Source organism: Topomyia yanbarensis, chromosome 2 (genome assembly GCF_030247195.1).
Source record: "Topomyia yanbarensis strain Yona2022 chromosome 2, ASM3024719v1, whole genome shotgun sequence".
NCBI lineage: Eukaryota > Metazoa > Arthropoda > Insecta > Diptera > Culicidae > Topomyia > Topomyia yanbarensis.
Genome location: NC_080671.1, coordinates 147,374,674 through 147,395,055, shown reverse-complemented (window position 1 = coordinate 147,395,055; position 20,382 = coordinate 147,374,674). Strand labels below are relative to the sequence as shown.

Here is a 20,382-nt window from a genome sequence, read left to right as displayed (position 1 = left end):
CAATCAGTCAGTGCGATAATTGAAATAACAGATTAGTTTCAAAGTATGGGAGAGAGCATGGCGTTGTACTTGGTTTTTGGAACCCTTTAAATTTTTGGTTCATAAAATTGAAATAAATAACACGAAAATTCGTTGACAGCAATTGGATCATTAAGCCATATGTTGTTTTTGGCATTTTCCGATGCAGCTGCCGTTATAGAAGCGTAATGATTTTTTTTTTTTCAATTTTCTGAGTGTGAAATGATTCCCCCTACAAATATGTACGAGCAGTGATACTCGTGATATTCGTTTCGTAACAGGAAGACACAGGGATACTCCAAACACAGTAGAACTTTTGCTGGGTATACCACAGTTAAAAACCTTCTAATGAGAACAACTGTATACAAAAAACAACTAAAAATTCATCTGATCACATCATTTCACATCTCATATGAACAATTATAGACAGAGTATAACAGCATATCCTTTATTTTCAGGAAACATCGGTTCGATGATTTCGAACATGAACGTAACCCGTGTCGAGTTTCAGAATCGGATGGACGGCGTCAAGCAATATATGGCCTTCCGGAAGGTTGGTGGAGAGCTGGAAGCTCGAGTGAGTAGTGCTGTTGTCGTTGTTGAAAAATGACAATTGTTCCTAGTTCAAACGGGATACACACATTGGTTTTGTTTTCCAATTCGACTAGGTAATCCGCTGGTTCGCGTACACATGGGCTCAAAGTGGTGCACTGGACGAGGAACGTGTGCTGGCAGCCTTACCAGATAAACTGAAGGCAGAAATTGCTATCCGAGTTCACATGGACACACTGCGGCAAGTTCGAATCTTCCAGGACTGCGAACCGGGCCTGCTGGAGGCGTTGGTACTAAAACTTAAACTACAGGTAAACGTCCCTGGTTCTTTTCTTGTTCACGAATAAAACTTCACTAATTCGAGAACACGGCAGGTTTTCAGCCCCGGGGATTACATTTGCCGGAAAGGTGACGTCGGCAAAGAGATGTACATCGTGAAGCGGGGTAGCCTTTCGGTAGTTGCGGACGATGGAATGACGGTGCTAGCCACTCTCGGTGCCGGCTCGGTTTTCGGTGAAGTTTCGGTGCTAGAGATTGCCGGTAATCGAACGGGCAATCGTCGTACGGCGAACGTGAGGTCAATTGGTGAGCGAATAAACCCGTTATCAAGATGGGGAGGAAAAGGTAATGAAAGAAACTTTTTTTGCAGGGTACTCGGATTTATTCTGCTTAGCGAAACGTGACTTGTGGGAAACTTTGGCCGACTATCCGGAAGCTAGAGCATCACTGACGGAACGAGGCTGTCAATTATTGCGCAAGGATGGTCTACTGGACGAGGCTGTTTTTGCTAGTAGGTTTTTTATACAGTGGGCAGCACGGATGGGGACGTTTGACATTCACTACTTTGTCTCTTGCTCGTGAACGCCAGTCGTCCCTAGAGTGTGGTTTGTTGTTTGAGTTGGGATTTTTTTTTGTTGTCACTATCCGAGCTCTGTGGATGGCAATACACAAACGTGATAGACTGCGGAGATTAAAGCGAATATTTAATCAACATTCAACAGGTGCCCAGCATCAACAGGACACACTGGAGAGCGGAGTGGCCAAATTGGAACAAACGGTGGAGAACCTAAATCTGCGGCTGGCTAGACTGTTGGCCGAATACTCTGCTAGTCAGTCGAAACTGAAACAGAGGATTTCCAAGCTGGAGGACAGGTGAGTGGCGTTTTTTCCTGTTTGTGGAGTTTTGATATATCACATTAGCGGGGTGCCGCAGGTGATAGAGCTTGTTGTGATGGAAAATTGGATTACAAGCAAAATTAATAAAATTTGACGCTCGTTGACTTGGTAATTGATGATTAGTGAGCCGATAAAATAGGACAAGCATGTCATCGGATACGTTGCAATGTACTTCCGTACATTTTTGGTGTTTCAATATTGGATACCAGTGCTAATCCATCATAAATATAAACATGTAGATGGGGCTATATAAATATGCATGATTTAAATTAGGGAAATATAAATAAGTTATGAGGCTGTTGGAACATGTCATTTCGAATATAGCATATGTGTTCGTTCCCAAATGTCAGGATGATTTGAGTAGTGTTCGCCTACGATTAGATAAGAAAGAAAGCTCATAGCGGATAAGTGGGCCGAAATCCCATCTTCCAACTGCTTACCAGTTGCATCTACTGCAACTAACATTAAAATTTAAAGCGTCCCTCTCTCTCTCTCTTAATCATGCACTTCCAAGCTGGCTGTTTTTAGTTATGGTTTGTATTCGCCCCAAAGCATACCCACCCAATTAACGTGTGCATTAAAAATGGACTTATTTTCAAACAAGCTAGAAAAAAATGCATACATGGACTGCGCACTGGAATATTGTTGCTCGAAAAACCTATTTGGTACCCCAATGAACAGCCTTTCACAAGGGGGAGGACATAGCGTAGTTGGTAAATCGATTGCCTAGTACGCAACTCACTTGGGTTCGATTCCCAACCAATTGGGATAGATGCCGCATCAAAATTACGGGTGAGATGCCGCATTCGATGGCGTAGGGTGCGTAGCTAAAATGTATTTTTTCACCTCACAATGTCATTAAATGGTCATTATACCTGACGCAAATGACCATTTAATGACATTGTGAGGTGAAAAAATACAAATCTTAATAAGGTATATTCACAGACTAACGGACCTAACACAGTGACATCTAGGATTAAAAGTCTTTTTATCTATATATTCAAACGGGCGCTATATATCTAAGTATTAGTTGCTTCGGATTATTCTTCAAAGTTTCAGGCACTAATTCTCTTCGCATTGATTTGTAGTGATATCAATACTGCGATAAAAACGAAAATTTCAGAAAACCAGAACAAACCTAAGTTAAATTAATTCATTGTTGGGAGAAACAACCAAAAACTGCTTCTAAGGATCACCTACCAACACATAGATATACATCGCTCGAACAAATATTAAAATAAATAGTACCCTTAATTAAGTTACTCTAACTTAACCGTTACACAAGATTGCAAAAGAAAAATATTTTAAACTGATGAATAAAAACCTATTTAATCCAGCTATCAGTGAGATGTGATATTTCTTACAAATATCACTGTTGTATTATTCATTAGATTCATCCAATGTGAGATAAGAACAGTTTCGAGTCCTGCACGAATAACACTTCGAATAAACTGAATAAATTATAGAAAAATAATAAAACAAATAAGGACATTACAAATCTTTTTTAAAAATTATGTCCAAATAGAATTTTTTTCTGAAGGGGGTGGCAAACAAAAAATAAATATTTATTTTTATTAAAACAAAAAAAAATCACCTATATTTTTTTTCATTTTACATTTTCCTGCGATCGTTCTCGTGGACGTTTCCGCAAGATGATTTTGGATAGCGGAGTGTTTTACTTAAGCAATTCAAGCAAACTTTATTGAATCAATCAAAAGTCCATATAAGAAAGGGATGGTTAAGTTTTTCGTTTTAAATAATTTTCCGAAGAGTACAATTTCTAATAGCGGTTTAATCTGTTTCTAAATTCCCAATAAAAGCTTGAATGATCACTATGAACTTAATATGAACATTAAGGAGTACTTTTGGGTATTATCCGAACTTTTGGTTGCTTGGATAGTTTTCGTACCGTTGTAGTGGCCCATGGACCGACTTTACATAAAAAGCATGAAAATTGGTGACCCTGCTTGATAACAATGTACAGAAACAGGATTGTAGCATTTTACTTATGGACTGGCGAACTTGCGAACGTACATTCTGTGCATACTATAATTTTTCGAGCTCTAGTGGAAACGGCTGGTTTGGTTTATTGCTTGTGTTTGAAAACTTGTAGATTTGTTTGTCTGGTACATTATAGTCGTTTGGCTCTGTTCCGTGTACATCTTCAACATACTTGCATTTTCCCCCATCTTGTTGTGCAGTCGTACAGATTTATGAAACGTATAGGAATCATCAGTTCATATTTGCCTTTTTCATATAAGGAATGCAATCAATCAATCTGAAACTCGACTTGTCAAGTTAGACCCGGAGTGTCGAGTGTCACATACCACTAGATTCAGTTCGTCGATTTGTGAAAATGTCTGTGTGTGTTTATTATAGTAAAGTTGAAAAGTTTCAAAAGTGCATTGACAATGGCTGTGACTCACTTTCGAGCATAACCACTTAAAATAGTTCTTACTTTTCTTCCTTCCTTCTGCCCCACGGAGACTGCATCAAAGCGTTATATCGTGGGGAGGCTGATTCGGTCTTGAGATACAGTGAACTCAAAAAATAGCATGATCACTGGCACTACCTAGTGGTAGAGTTGATAACTATTTGGTCTTTCACAGCTGTTGATCTTCCGAACAGGTTTTCCGAAGATAGATACCCTGTACAAGATCGAGATCACGAGATATTTCGAATAGAATGTTTTTTTGTTGAAATTTCCATTTCGCTTGTTCCATTTACATGATTTTAATAATATATTTCAGCTTTAATGATTATATATTGTCCAGGACAAGTTATGACAAAATGATACAATAGAGCAGTGATTTTCAACCGAGGGTGAATTCACCCCCAGGGGTGAATTAGACTAATGTAGGGGGAGAATTATGCGGGGTAAATTTTAACATTCCTGTAGGAAACCTTTACATATTGGTTCAGTGAGCCAAGAGTAAAAATGCAGCCTGAGAGAGTACAAATTTAAATACAATGGCGTTCACTCAATTGAAAATATTTTTTTTCTTTTCTGACAACGTGGTTATTAATTTTCACCAAAGGGCTACATGACAGAGGTGTGCGCCGGCGTCACGCCGATGTGCTTACTATTTTTATATGCAATCGCCGGCGCGGCGCGGCGCGGGCGGCGTAGCGCACACCTCTACTACATGATAAGGATCAATATACAGAAAGGGGTAAATGGAACGAAAAAGGTTGAAAGCCACTGCAATAGAGCATACATTCGAGCCGTTTAGCTCCGAACACATATTCGCTTAATCGCAGTGGTGAACTTCCGTGAGCCATTTGGCTCCCGTTTCTGTGAGCCATTTAGTTTCTGTTTACGCGAGTCATCTCAGTGAGTCATTTATTCCTCGGCGGCGGAATTTCTCCCGATACCGATGCCCGTTGCGTAAGTTATTAAGCTCCCAGTTTTGTCGCAATCTACTCGGATAGTCCATAAATCCTACTCAAATGACCAACCAGTACTTGGCGATGTTGGTTCGGCAATATCGGATGGAGCGTAGCTTCTGGTTCGCTGCTTCCGGTTCGCTGAAAACTCGACGACCAACCGCTGGCGCTTCACTCGATCTAGTTCCTGACGGTGTAACTAGTCTGCTCACGGGCTTCGGTCCAGCGTTTCCAGATGGTTCGTGGTGCCCGATACACTGGCGTCTCAACCAAAGATGTGGTTACTCTCATAGTCTTCCCCTTAGCATAATCGTCGTGACTTTAAAAGTTTGAGTCGATATGTTCTCCGACCGCGATTTTCGCCTGTTGCTGTCTTTCGGCTGCTAATCAACACTGGGTGGGTTACTTAAGAGCTCTAATTATACAGTGCATTCCATACCGGACATCTACGGAAACACACTGTGCACTTACACTCATCGTAAGTGACAACATATGCAGTTAATCCAAGCAATCTTTGACTCTGCCTCTTTTAGCTTTCAACTGTCCTACAGGTAATACGCGATTCCTTTCTAGACAACAGTTCAGACATTCACAAATACCAGCTCTGTTTTATGATGGGCAATCGTCTCCGTGGCGAGTGCCTCCAGCTGGAACACCACATTATCCGCGAAACCGAAAATCGTTACATCTCTGAGAAGGTTCAGCTTCAATACTCCATCGTACACTGCGTTCCACGGCGTCGGGCCGAGGAATGTCAGTCGTAGTTGTCATTCTCCGTTGTCTGTCTCATAGATCAGTGTTCGGTACTGAAAGTAGCTCTGTAATATCCTGCAGAGTTACTCATGCTGTACAGCGAAAGGGGGATTGGTTCCCAGCTAATACTATTGAAGCATTCTTTACGTCTAAGGTAACCACCACACAATAGCGATATCCTTTTTTCTGTTGTCATCACAGATCCCACAACCGTTCGGGTGGAATTCACTGTAGACTATAACGAAGGCGAAATGCATGACATGCCGTTCTCACGGTCCGTGTGCTTGGTTAGCTTGTTCAGGATTACTCTCTCTCTCTCTCTCTCTAACAGTACCAACAGGCATATTGTCCTATACGCTGGAAGATCTCCAAGTTTTCCTGGCATCGGAAGCAACACCAGCTTCTGTCGCTTCCAGTTATCGGACCATTCTGAACATATCCGGGTTCTCATATATCGCTTTTTTCAGGGATATATGAGAGGCTGGTACTGGGTTCTTCCACTCATGACTTTCGCCATCTCGATCAGCTGCTTGTCGGTAATTCGAGCTTCTTCTTCGTGATCATCCTCCTCACTGTACGGCGAAGATTGGTTCAAGTTGCGGGGAAAACCTTTCGATGGTGACCTCTAGCTTCTCCGGACACCTTTCAGCTGGGCCTTTTATCTTTGCCATGCCAACTTTGTAGGCGTCTCCCGAGAATTCGCGTAGGCTTTGTGGGAAAGCTCATCAATTCAAGCTTTCTTGTTCTGCTCGACTGCTTTGTTAAGAGCGCATCGTGCAGCTCGTTACCCTCTTTCGGTGTCACTACGAGCACTCTAACTTCTTCTCCAAGCTCGGAATAACGTATACGTAAATCGGTAGCCGACGACCGTTTCTCGGTTTCCCATTTCTCGGTATGGCATTACACGCCCTTGTTAGTACTGCCATTAACTCGTTCGCATTTAGGTTGAAGAGGATGCCCTCAAATTTAAATTCTTCGACGGACACGTTCTTGTGAAAGATCGCTGTTTTCCACTTTCACTCGTTATTCAAACCGTGTCCAGTTATCTTGATGGTCGCTGTGGGTATATCCTCGCACACTTTTCAGTCCATCTTTCCTGTCACTACAAGGCTACAAACATTAACATGGATAAAGGATTCCCGGCTCTCTCTCTCTGCGGTATGTGCTGATGGTACCTTTGTTTGTAAGATCTACATTTAGCTTTACTAGAGCCTTCTTGATCGCTGATGGTCAGACAAAGTCCTTTCGATTCCGGCGTCCTTCTCGACAATTTGGCATTTCCTAGTTCTTGGAATATTTCAGAATTAAAGTCTCTTCGGTCCCTTCGAAAACGGCTAATTCGATTTTCACAAGCTTAGTCTTAAATGGAAGGCTTAGTAGCAGACTTTGATCTGGTGAAGTTCATACGAATCGCACATCGTCGCTGTTGTGCTATCTTATGACAAGCGCCATTTAGCTCATTTCGAGAAAAACGATTTTTAAAGTTTGAAATTGAATATCTTGAAAATTATAAATGGTATAAACAATTCAATGAAGACAATTGATGCTTCAATCTATTCTTTATAAATCTCTCAAATATTATGAAGATCGGTTGACTATGTTGCGAGTTTTGACTATAAATGTAAACAAAAGTCGCACTCACACGTGTCATAGGTGTGTATAGATGACAAAATTTGTATGGCGTGTCATAACCGTGCATGGAAAATTTTCCATAGAAAAAAAATCATCAATTATTAACTTTTATTCATATCTTTGGTTTAGTTTGGCCTATAAACAATCGGTGAGATGCATTTTGAAGTAAATGAGTCAGAGAATCTAGCAAAAATAGTTATTTTTGGTTACAGTGTAGCCAAATATGCTATATTTCCAGTTTAATACTAAAACTTATATCGCCAGGAGTCTTATGTGAATTATTGTTGCGTTTAAAATGGAATCGATTCAGAAGTCGGCCTGTTAGCCTTGCCATGAGATGTTTGTTTGAGATTTCACGGGCGGGTCCTTCCTTCCGTGAACAGTAAACGTTTCGTTTGATGTTAGACTGGATCAAAGATTTTATTCGGACGTCCTCGTCAGCAAACCAGAGCTTTTGTTTTGCCGTCCGGGACATCACCCAGGATAAGTCAATTGCTTAGACGTTCACATATGTCGTGTGAACTGCTTGGATTTTTTTTGTGGCTAACTAGTGCTAATTTGGGTACTAGTTCAGATACATCGTCAAACTAGACACCCAGATGGTGCTAGTTACTGACGAGATGAATTCGAAACACAAAAAATCAACACTTAATGTGATAATGACGGGTTGTAATGCATACAAAGAATGAAATAAATACAGTAGATAAAATGAGGTCAAATACACAAAATGAATAAAAATAATGCTAAATGAAAAAAAATCATGAAAGTGAAATGATCATATATTTAAAATGCGTCAAATAATTAAAATGATAAAAATAAACAAAACGAATATAATCCATGAAATGAATGAACTGGAAAAATGTGTATATAGAATAAAATTTAAAGAAAGTTATTTAAATGAAGTACATGAATAAAAAGAATTGCACAAATTCCAGAACCATTGTTTCAGAATATTCTGAAATGTTAGTAAAAATTCCATTATCTTTGTACGTTTCGTTCTCCTTTTATTGACGGCGTTTTTAAGATTATCTAGTGTTTCTACTTTATTGATGGGCCTTAATAAGTCATAAGGAAATCTAGAAATCAGGAATTTGCAATAGAATTAAAAGATGTCCTTTTGGTTTCATGTGCTTGTTTGTGACTACGCTGAAATCAAGATCCGTATATACATGGATAATGGGAACATTGAAGTTAAATTACATGATTTATCTCCACTTACTTGCAAAGTGGCAATTAAAAGATTCATGTCGCATTTCGGAGCAGTGGAATCTATTAGGGAGGACACATGGAGAAACTACTTCCCAAGTATTTCAAATGGTGTCTGTGGTGAGAATGCGGGTAGACCAACCCATTCCCTCCTACTTTACTCTGCAATACAACCCAGAAGGGGGTGATACCATTACCCAGCGAACTCTTTGTACATATCAAGGACAAACTAATACGTGCCAGTTCCGTGAACAAACGGCACATTACGGACAATCCTGCCCAGAAACAGCTGAGGAAAGCTCATCTCCAGAAAAATATGCCAACACACAGGCTCCAATATCTTTACCTGAACCACAAACGGTTGCCAAATTTGTGACTGCAGTTAAGAAAATAATGAAAACTGCAAAAGCTTCAAACTTAACAACTAATACCACCAGTAAAGAATGGAGTGTTCACATTCGTGACCCGCAAGGGCAAGAAGCCAGGAAGAACATCTGATAGCGAGTATCATGGCAGTAATCAAAATGATGATACGGACGTAAACAACAACGAGACAGACATGGATAACCCCGAAGTTGGCGAACGAAGGAACATCTTCCCGACGCGAAAAAAGATCTCCGCTCGCAATACCAATTGCGCGCACGGGACCCTACAGACTCAAAATAAAATTTATTGTTATTTTTATTTTTTGCTCATTTTTGACATAACTCTTGCTTATTGTAACATATTTCAAATCTGGTAAAAGTCCATATATAGCTGAAGAAATTCATTATCCAGTGCTACCATTATCAAATTATTAAGATTTTGCGACTTAGTCTGGTCTGACTTAACACCGACCAAGTGGCCATTGAAAGTGTCCCCGGACTGCTTTTGAAACACAAACATTCATGAAATTTATTCGCATTTTTGCGCAAATAAATATTCTTTTAGTCACATTGATCATGAAAAATTTGTATTGGGGTTTTCAGTACAACTCAGTGTCAGCTGTAGTTACACAGTAATATGCATGGTACAAATTCAGTGCCATGCATATTACTGCCTATCTGTCCAATGCATAAACTCTGATTGTAATCCTCGCTAATTTACCTGTAGAATACGGAGCACTCAAACGAAACGTCTATTGAATTATCCAATGCCTCTCTACTAATTCTGGCATTGAGCTTCAATTCAAGCATTTTCAACATAAAACAAATTTGGGCAATTGAAACCATCGCTATAGGTTAAGAGCATCATTATACTTGCATTCCCATCGAGAATTTAGGGGGTCTTTGGGTGCCCCTTTCCCGGATCTAATTTGTGCACATTTTTTTAATTTGATCCGTTATTTTTCACAAAAGTGCATTCCAATACAATAAATATGCATTTTCAATAATATCAACCCAAAAAGGTGCTTTTTAATTTCAAACATATTTGAACATATATTACATTCAAAATTTAGTAAAAATATGAAAAGTTTTAAAAAATGCACGTGGGATATCTCTTTTCAAAATTTTCGTCTTAAAACAACCATATTACCCAGTTTGAAGCGCCAAAGAATTTCCTTAATTATAGTATATACTAATTGGAGTTGATGTAATTTTCGGTTTTTGGTCACATTACTCTCATTAGTGCAACGCTTCGAAGGAATAGGAATCTTCAGAGAAAAGCAGGGTTTGAGCATAGATTAGTTATAGTTTTCTCATAATAAAAATATTTTGCATATTTTGTCTATTTTGACTATAAATTAATTATTTTTCCAAGTAGAATGTAATATTAAGTTTGTTTCCGCAAGTGGCTCTGCTCTACACTAAAATGGAAAAACTATTTATAGGGAAACAACAGACGAAAATAGGTTTGTCTTCTTAAACCTGCACAAATACATCGCAACATTAAAATATGCTTGGACACTAACAAATATTTCAGATTAGTTGAAGATCTTATGACACATCTTAGAAATGGATATGAAAATGACAGAATAGATGCGATTCATGACAGTTGCCCCGAACAAGATGATGGAGAGATAGGGGAGACGAGTGAGGAATGGTAAATAATCAGGCATTGTAATTCTCTCTCACTCACGCGAGAAGAAGCTTATCCGATGTCCAACTTTTCCGTAATAAGATGAGTCGCAAAATTCTCCGTCTCCACAAATAGCGTGAGAATGATTTCCCGGATAAAATTTATTTTACTTTTTCCTTCTTACCGGAAAAGGTGATAAAATTTTAATTTTGTGGAAATCAATTAAAACTTCAAAAATTCAATTAATTACAAAGAAAAGCGGCAAAGAAGTATAATAGACTTGTTTTGTCGTGTTTTCGAATAACGACAGCAAAGCAGCGAGCGCGAAAAGGATACCGTGATAAACTCATTCACTCATTCTCCGGCTGTTTTATTAATCCGAAGAAATAACACGTTGTATTTATCCGGAGAAGTTTTGTGAGTGCCAATAACTTTTCGTGTGAAAATGTGAGTTTTTATTGTCGCAGTAGCAAACTCTCCGGGCGCATTTACTTCTATGAGCGATAAATGCAATGATGGTTAGTGCTGTGATATTATTTTTGTATATAGGGCGAAATTTTGATTCCATACATCCTTATTATAAATAATGCAACTGGTAGTTGTTACGCCATAACCAGTACAATCTTGCAAAAGAAGTCAAATTTTCACTACAATTTCGGGATTCAAAAATACAGTTGCTCTCGGTGATGCTACGAGTATTATATGAATATGAATTATGTTAAAAATCTATTTTCTCACTACTAGGTGGATTACTTGGTGATCTGTGTATTCATATACCATCCAACGTCTATCTCACGACTGAACGCCATGCTTAATCCAACGGATAAATACATCAACTCTGGACAAATTTTCACTTTGAAGTGAATTTATACATTGTTTTGTCTTTGAAATAAACTTGCGTATTCATTTTTGAGAAATGGTTTATTATATTCACAAAATATTTTCGGAATTAAATTCCTTCAATCACGCAGATGTGTTTTTATACCCTGATATTTAAAATCGGTTTAGTTTTGCCCCTAAAATACCCGTAAAGCAATATTCTGTATGCAACGATCTCATTTTTAGTTAGTGGAAATTGGTAAGCGAGAAATAAAAATACAAAATGTTCAATATCTCCGCCGTTCGTGAACGGATTTTGATAATCTATATAGAATTCTATACATTTCTTTTGCAAGAAATGTAAAAATGTATCTAGAAATAGTAGTACAGTGAAACCCCGTTTTTATCAGCCCCTTGGCGAATTTTAAGCTGATAAATCAGGGACATTGATAAAATCAGGACATATTTTTCTGTCTTTTTAATAAACCGAACCTCTTTAAAAATATTCTTCTTTGGTGTTTAGATATAACCTCGCAATCTTTTCTGATTGTTCACTTCAAGGTCCACTGAAGGGGGTCTGACAGTGCAAAATTTAATTAAAAATTAATATTTTTATGTTTGTATTTTTCGGATCTCTAAGATAAAAAATATATGCCCAAGAAAGGATTTACTCGAATTCAACTTGGTTCGTCTGCTAGAGCCCATCAAACTACCAACTATCAATTTTCATATGGGGCCATGCATGACGTAGCATTTTGGAGGGTAGGGGGGGTATACCAAAATTGTGACGAAGTGCGACGAGGGGGCGGTAGGGTTAAAAGTTGTGCGACGTAGCATTAAGTTTAAACTTTTTTGACGGGCATCAAAACCCATGATTAGAGAAAAAATTAATGTTTCTCCATTTCCAAGATAAATAAATTTAAATTTACGCTTTTCATGCGGTTTTTCAAGTGGTAAATTTTGTGATTCGCTGAATTACAAGCTCACAAAAAACGAAAAGATTTTGTATGCTTATTTAACTTGCTACATTGGTTAGCTAATGTTGCTAACTAGTAGACTTAGTTCGGTAGCTGAATTAAATTTTCTTTTCGGATTCAAATAAACAAAATTTAATAATTTAGATGAACGTATGCTTCTTAAAATCATTGGCAGCTGCAGTATTGTGAACTTCTCTTCATGCTTCCCTTGACATATAAAATTCAAAATAAAACAATCAACACTTTACTTGTCACGAAATTGGTTTATTTTGTTCGCAATTTGCTGTTATAATGAAAATATTGATAAAAATCGTCAAACATTTTGTAAGGATATAGCATTGAAAGAAATGAAAAACACATGTATTTTTTTCATCCTCTGCCTCGTTGTGCAGGACTGAGGGGAGCAGTTGAATGCTACGTTATTTACAAGGGGGAGGTTAGAATTTTGTGACCAAATTCTACGAGGTTCAAAAATCGCCGAAAAAAAGTTACGTCATTTGTGTACGGCCCCTATGAAGCTGATAAAATCGGGTTAAAAAGCTGATAAAATCGGGTGTAGATAAAATAGGGGGCTGATAAAATCGGGTCTCCACTTTACCCTCTTAAGAAAAGTGAAGGTGCTAGCCGATTTATAGGTGTAATCAAACTTAATGGAACTCAGCTGAAGACACCCAATCACAAAAACATCAACGAGAGCTAAAAATACTTTTGTTCGCCATTTTCAGTTTGTGACCACTGTACGGCGTCTCACCCGCAATGATCCTTTTTTTAAATGTTCATGGAAATATGATAAATTTTTTTCATGACAAAAACCATATCACGATATTTTAGAATTTTGTCGCAATTTGATAAGAATGATTTCATCAAATAATGAATGGTTTATTTTGATGCTGGATCGATTTTTAGAAATGAGCGGGATCTCTCCCCAAATTACCATATTGTGAAAATTCTAGGAGAACTGTATTGAGCATCAGATGCAGTGTAAGAAACGCATCTATCATTATGAAAACAAGTTTATATGTGTTTCTTAACCCCACCAATTTTAGGGTAAAATAGTCTTGGCACCCTGCATGCGCTAGAAAAAATTTGGGCATGAAAGGGTAAAACGATAGAGATGAAAAGTCAGTACTTGAAGCTGGACACCCAATACATTGAATTTTATTTAATTCATTTAATCAAAATGTTGAACTGTACGTTCACTTTTTTAATTTGTTATTTGTGTAAAGTAATGGATGCAGTTTTGGCTATTTGGCTTCGTTAGTCATCTGCTCAAATATATTAAGAGGCTACTTCTCTATTTATATCCCTTGTTATTACACCAATAATATTGAATCGGGACTCGAAGGCATTAGTTTCGAGTGTGACGGAAATTATTATTTCTTGAAATTAGCCCTAACTTGGCAAAAATCTACCAGTCATCTCACTGGATATGTTTGCGAATGTGATAAATAGCACCAGCGATAGAGAAACTTCTATAGCAAACAAGGATCTTTGTCACGTTCCAGATCGAATCAGTCGAGCTTCGGTGGGAAAATAGAAATAACGAAGGAGTTCCCTTCGGAATTAAAAAGCAGGAATTGTCCGTCTCTCTGTACGAGTTGGTATTCTTTGGAGATAAGAACAGTGTAAACCAAGAAAAAATCGATTTGATACATATACGACGTCATTCATTGATAAAGTTGTGTAATAAATTTGTTACTTCGTCGTGGAAAGCAGTTTTCATCGATTTCCACTTTAAACTTAAACCACGACGTTTTGGCTAGACATTTTGGTTATAACAGTGCAGTCACAGCAAAAGTATGTCTTATCGAATCATCTTTTAACGTATGTAGTATGATGGCAATGGTTAAATCACAGATTACACACGTTCAAGCTCATAGTCGAAATGTGCATGAACATGTACTGCAATTTCAAATAATGTGAGCGACTAATATGCGTTAAGCCAGTCACGTCACCGTTCCGTTAGCATAGGTTGAATGCGTTTCTCATGTGCCCGTTCACAAGCTCCGGACGTCAAATCGTTCCGTGCCGTTGATATTGTGTGTGAATACCTACATTTAACTGTGTGTAACGTGTAGTTATACCAGCGACGAAAGCCTGGCGGTGCAAATCGTACTTTAAGCAAACTTCTGCAAGCGGTACAAATAGTTGAATAGAAGGAAATAATCAGGTTTTTGAATGCATTTCGTTCCTGCCTAAATATACATATTATTTTGAGGTTTCACTTCGTACTGCTTATAATGTAAGTACAATAGAATACAACTCCTCTATTGAAACATAAAAATTGCATGTTTTCCGAGTTTAATCCGAAGGACTACCGTGGACGTCCTGCAATAAATAATGATGTCGGTCGCCAGTCTCGAATATCACTCAGGGACGGCAATCCCGTAGCGCCCGAGTCGATTAATTAAATTTTTCTAGACGAGGTTAACGCCATACGTACCATTCTACACCACTCTCAAGTCGTTACCCTCATCAATGGACGAACATCATACAATGTAAAGTTTGGTACTTGTGCGAAATGGTCCACTTGGTGGTCATCACTCATTGTGATATACTTGTGACTACGAGTGTGTGTGCATGCGCGGTGTCTTCGTCACCAGGCAGCGGATGGGTCGGTCAGTTCGCCGGGAAAAAGTCCTTGACCCTTTTGTAACTGTGGATTACACTCCAATAGTATGAATCTACGTTACTCGCCCTGTCATCAAGTCCATTTATATCTGCTCGTTAAATTTGGACGTTGTGACTATGACCACATGACCCACGCGTGTACAGGATAAAGAGCCTTTTCAATAGCGTTACCGTATTGTAAGGCAATCGAATTCCGGAAAGAATTTTAAATGTCTGTTGTTTGCTAAGAGCAAATTCTGAACCTTTGTTCAGATAAAAAGGATACCACAATTAGTTGCTATGCCATCTAGAGTTTTATATTTATGAATAGAATCCATTAATGGATTTACTAGACATTTCTATATGTTTGTGTAAGTGGTCACGATTATAGCTCCGTCTAAAGACGTGGGAATCATTGCAGGTGCAAAAGCTTTTGTTGAACAAAACTATTGACGGACGAATAAAAATTTACTCTCCCATTTCCGGCGATTTCCGATTTCCCCGGCATCAGCAAGGATTCTGTCGAGATTTTAATCGCTCTTCCATAAACGCCTTGGTTCCAGCTTGCCGAGCTGCCACCATTACTAATCCTCGGATCTTGAATGACACTTATGGTGGCTGGTGCAAAACCGGGCAGCATTGTTCCGGCTCCCCCACGGGGGAACGTGACTCTAGTCGATTTGAGCGTACATCCGAGAAAATGCTTTAGTAGTTTAGCTCCCCCACCAGCTATTAACCCCCCCCCCCCTTCTGCCTTATTATTAATTGCCACACACATTTTGCCCGAGTCACGTCGAAACTTGCGCTACACCAATGCGAACGGGAAACAGTTTTGAGGGGATAAAAATGGGATTTAAAACTATTCCCTATGAACGGGGGAAAATAGTTCTGGCGCGTGTAGCGGTGCTCCGTGTAGTTTGTGATTTCGTGAAAAGAAGAACGCTAGGAATTATGAAATAACTTCGCACATTAAATAGCTAAGGACGTAGGATGGACGGACTGAGCACACCTTTCTGACAAAATTTATCTTATAGACATTCTCAAATTTGGAAATTGTCAAATTAACCTATTTTCTGTGGCAGTTCATTCGTGAAGAATGGTTTGTTAAATCACGCCGCTTTTGAGGGTAATTAATATTGTTTGTCTCTTCTTATTATTAGAGAGCCGTTTTTGCTTTTCTCCATTAGAAATGCTATGCAATCACTCTGAAAATCAACTTTTTAACCCATACATGTCCATTAGAGTGGGACATGGTTATATGAAAAAAATAAAATTTTGCTCCGACTTAATTTTTGGTTCCCATTTAGCTCCCAGAACAACTTTGCAAATTTTTAGCTCGATCGGTGAAACTATATTTTTGCGCTCACGGTTTAAAGTTTACATGGGATTTTGTATGGGAAAATCGTTTTTTGCAAAATAATTCTTCCAAGAGTCACCCTTTACCTCCTAAAAATAAATAGATGTCTGATTTTTATAGGAACTTTGTCAAGGAAACAAAGTCTACAAGACCGTGAAACGATCTGATGCTTGTGGAAAAAGTTATTAAGTAAAAACCGATTGATGTCCTGAAGATTGATGAAAATTTCACTTTTCATAGCATCACTGCTGCTGATGGTCGAATTATATACATTTTTTTAACATTCTTTTATTATGTACAAAAGAAGCCTCAATTTATCCCTCAAATCTCTTGCAAAGTGTCCAAACACCATAGATAAATGATTTAGACACATTAAGAGAAAATTAAAACAAAATTGCGTATAAATGGACAACCAAAAGCAGTGGTGCAAGAAAAAATGAATATTTTAACAATCGTCAGAGCATCAATCGGTGTCTGCTTAATAACTTTTTTCTCAAGCGTCAGATCGTTTCGTGGTTTTTGAGACTTTGTTTCGTTATTAAATTTCCTATAAAAGCCACTTAACGATTTATTTTTAGAAAGTAATGGGCTGCTTCTGGAGGAATTATTTTGTGAAAGTTAATTTTCCCATACAAAATCCCATGTAAACTTTAAACAGTGGGCGCAAAAATATAGTTTCAGGGATCAAGCTAATAATTTGTACAGTTGTTCTAGGACCCAAATGGCACCTAAAAAGTTGCTCGGAGCTGGAATCTAATTTTTGTCCTACCCTAATGTCCATGTTGTCTATGAACAACAACGTTTTTAAACAGATGTAAATTTTGGGTTGGACAAAATTTGCTCACAAAAACAATTAAGGCCAGTAAATGTGACTATTACCATTCATTTGAGCACTAGCAGTTACACTTACAACTGAAGTTATCGCAATTAGTCTAATTGGATTATTATGAAACAGTGTTGCCAGAGACTGTTTATGATGACAATGAAAAATTAAATTTTGATATAGCTTCGTTATTTTGCAATTTAATTGAAAACTGATAAAACCTATCAATTTAGACTGTCTTCGACTACGTTTATCATGCAATTGGACTATTGTAAATATTCTAGGAAAATTGTATTCAGCATTGGGAGGTAAAAATTGAGCAGCTTCTAGCACTGCGAGGAAAGCACCAATCTTTATGAAAATAGGTTTTTTATGATCCTTGATCCCACAATTTTCAAGATCATATAGTTTTGGAAAACTATACGCGTTAGAAAAAAGTTGGCATGAAAGGGTTAACCGAGGCCCGGAGGTCTGAGACTCTTGTAACATTGGACTCAGTTCGTCGTGGTCGGCAAATGTCTCTGTGTGTGTACGTATGTGTGTGCATTTTATAGTAATGTTTAAAAAGCTCCAAAAGCCTGATGTGCAGTATATTGGAACTGTGTGGGACTCACAAATCATGGTTGTGCGTAACCAGTAAAATCACTCCTTACTCTTTGTTCGCCCTTCTTCCAACGGAATTACTTCAAGGTATTATTATATCGTGGGGGTATCGTTTTTGTCGCACTTCTTCTGCGAGATCCCCGGCAGCGAGATTTCTCTCGGTACCTGTATTTGTTTCGTGGGCCATTTAGCTCCCCACATCGTCCGGATCTACTCAATCTAGTCCCCTGCGGTGGACCTAACGTACTGAACGCGCCAACCAGTAGGTGCCGAGGTGCATCTAGCGATTCCGAGTGGAGCGTAGATTCCGCTTCACAGGCGCTCCACTGCTAATTATGCGAAGCGGTTTACTCGCTCTAATCCCCGGCGGTGGACCTAGCCTGCTCACGAGCTACCCAGTAGGGTGTTGCGGTTGGTGTGGCGATTCCGGTGAAGCCTAACGTCCGGTTCAGCGAACCCGGTGCTACGTCGCGTACTACTCACCTGGTCCTCGGTAGTGGACCTAGTCTAGCCTAGTTGCGGAATTCTTCCTAAACCCGATTTGTTCTTTCAAGGCTGCTTTATAGCCGATGGCGCTATTTTGTTGGTCCCTTCCATTTCCTCTACCGCTCGGAGAGTATAGTCTTAACCACTCCGTTGACAGCGTCCCGCTGATAGCATTCCACGTCCTCAGTCAAAGTGATGCAGATGGGGATCATTCTGGAAATTACGCAAAGCGCCTCCAACGATATCGTTCTGTATGCACTCGCGACACGAACAGCCATTAGGCGAAACGTGCTTGTCAACTTCGTCCGGTTCCGCTTTGAGTTCAGCGCAGCAGCCCAAGCCGGTACACCATACCTCAGTATTGAGGATGAGACACTTGCCAGGAGACGTCTCGTGCTGCATCTTGCTCCTCCGTTATTCGGTATGATCCTTGTCAATGCGTTAGTTGTCTTCGCAGCCTTCTCACATACATAGACGACATGGCTGTTGTTATTTAACCAATCATTGATCACAACACCCAGGTGCTTCAGCGCACGTATCGATGGAATTAGGGTTCGCTGTACCGACCCTTTTTAGTGAGAACCGGTACTACGGTACTGAAGCCCTCAGTACTGGTAGTAAAGGTAAAGTACCGGTACTCGAATATTTTTTAAAAAAATCGAAAAAAGCTTCAAAATGAAATTGAATGCTCGAACTGATGACCTTATTCTCAGATAATTGATTTGTGCTGATAAAAAAAAACATATTTATTGTTTTAATTGATTTGGAATGGCATAACTCATTTCAGCTGAAAATATTTTTGGTATGCACCTTCTTTTATTTCGAAATCTAGGCCACTTTGAAATCAATAACTGCTAAGCGGTGCGACTTTTGTAGACTTCAACAGATGATAAATGTATGAAACACTATTAACCCTTTCATGCCCAACTTTTTTCTAGTGCATGTACGATTTTAAAACTATTTTTCCTTGAAAGCGGTGGGGCTAAGAAACACGAAAAGCCATTTTTCATAAAGATAGGTGCTTCCCACGCAGTACTAGAAGCTGCTCAATTTATACCTTCAAATGCTCAATACAATTCTCCTAGAATATTTACAATAGCCCACTTGTGTGGAAAACGTAGCCAAGGGCACTCTAAATTGATAAGTTTTGTCAGTTTTCAATAATATTGCAACAAAAAGAAGATATATGAAAAAATCATTTTTCGTCGTCAACGTAAACTGTCCCTGGCAGCACTGCTCCTATGGAATGTAATCAGACTAGCTGCAATAACTTCAGTTCTAGAGCTGATCCTTGTAACTGTTAGTACTCAAATGAAAGACATTAGTCACATTTATTAGCCTTACTTGTTTTTGTGAGCAAATCTTGCCTCAATCAAAAGTTGTAGCTGCTTAAAAACGTTGTTGTCCACAAACAACATGGGCATGAATGGGTTAACAACAGTAAATCAATGCGAGAATGGCAGTAAATCCGAGCAGGTTGCTCGCATTTCTTCTCTTGATTTTCTGTAAATTGGTTTCGACCTGCATACCAAGGCTCCTTGCTTTCCTGTAAACTATGAAGTTATGCTGAATTTTCCGATCACCAATAATTACAAATCCCCCATTTGGAGTAGTTCACCAAGTCTAAAATTGTTAGCTACTAAACCGCTGTTCGTTCTTTTATAAATAAGTTTAACATGACTTAGACTATAGTCTTATTACGCGCCACCCAGTGAATAATGGAAACCAACCAGAATGTCGCTAATAAAAAAAATCAGACCAAATTTTTACGTCTCTTGCGCTAGAATATTTTGAAATTTAGTACAAGATCGTTAAAATTTAATCTCTACAAAATAAAGCAGGAATTTAAACATACCGTTCAGTACAACGGGAGCTAGTAATGTTTAACTTATACAAGGTAATTAATATAATTAAAAGTCATCTTGCAGACCGATAGTTTGGAACAGGTCCCCCTAGAGAGTCCACATATTTTTCATAAAAAAAAT

The 20,382-nt window shown here is 38.7% G+C and overlaps 1 protein-coding gene across 4 annotated transcripts in view; it reads left to right on the top strand.

Annotated features, from left to right (window-relative positions):
* LOC131681668 (cyclic nucleotide-gated cation channel subunit A) overlaps positions 1–20,382 on the top strand; it is a 651,507-nt gene that overhangs the window by 617,230 nt on the left and 13,895 nt on the right. For all 4 annotated transcript variants that reach the window (XM_058962615.1, XM_058962618.1, XM_058962617.1 and 1 more), the window contains 5 exons: positions 477–595; positions 687–881; positions 945–1,155; positions 1,220–1,360; positions 1,572–1,722. In XM_058962615.1, coding sequence (XP_058818598.1) covers positions 477–595; positions 687–881; positions 945–1,155; positions 1,220–1,360; positions 1,572–1,722 — 817 coding nt within the window. The remainder of the gene's footprint in view (positions 1–476; positions 596–686; positions 882–944; positions 1,156–1,219; positions 1,361–1,571; positions 1,723–20,382) is intronic.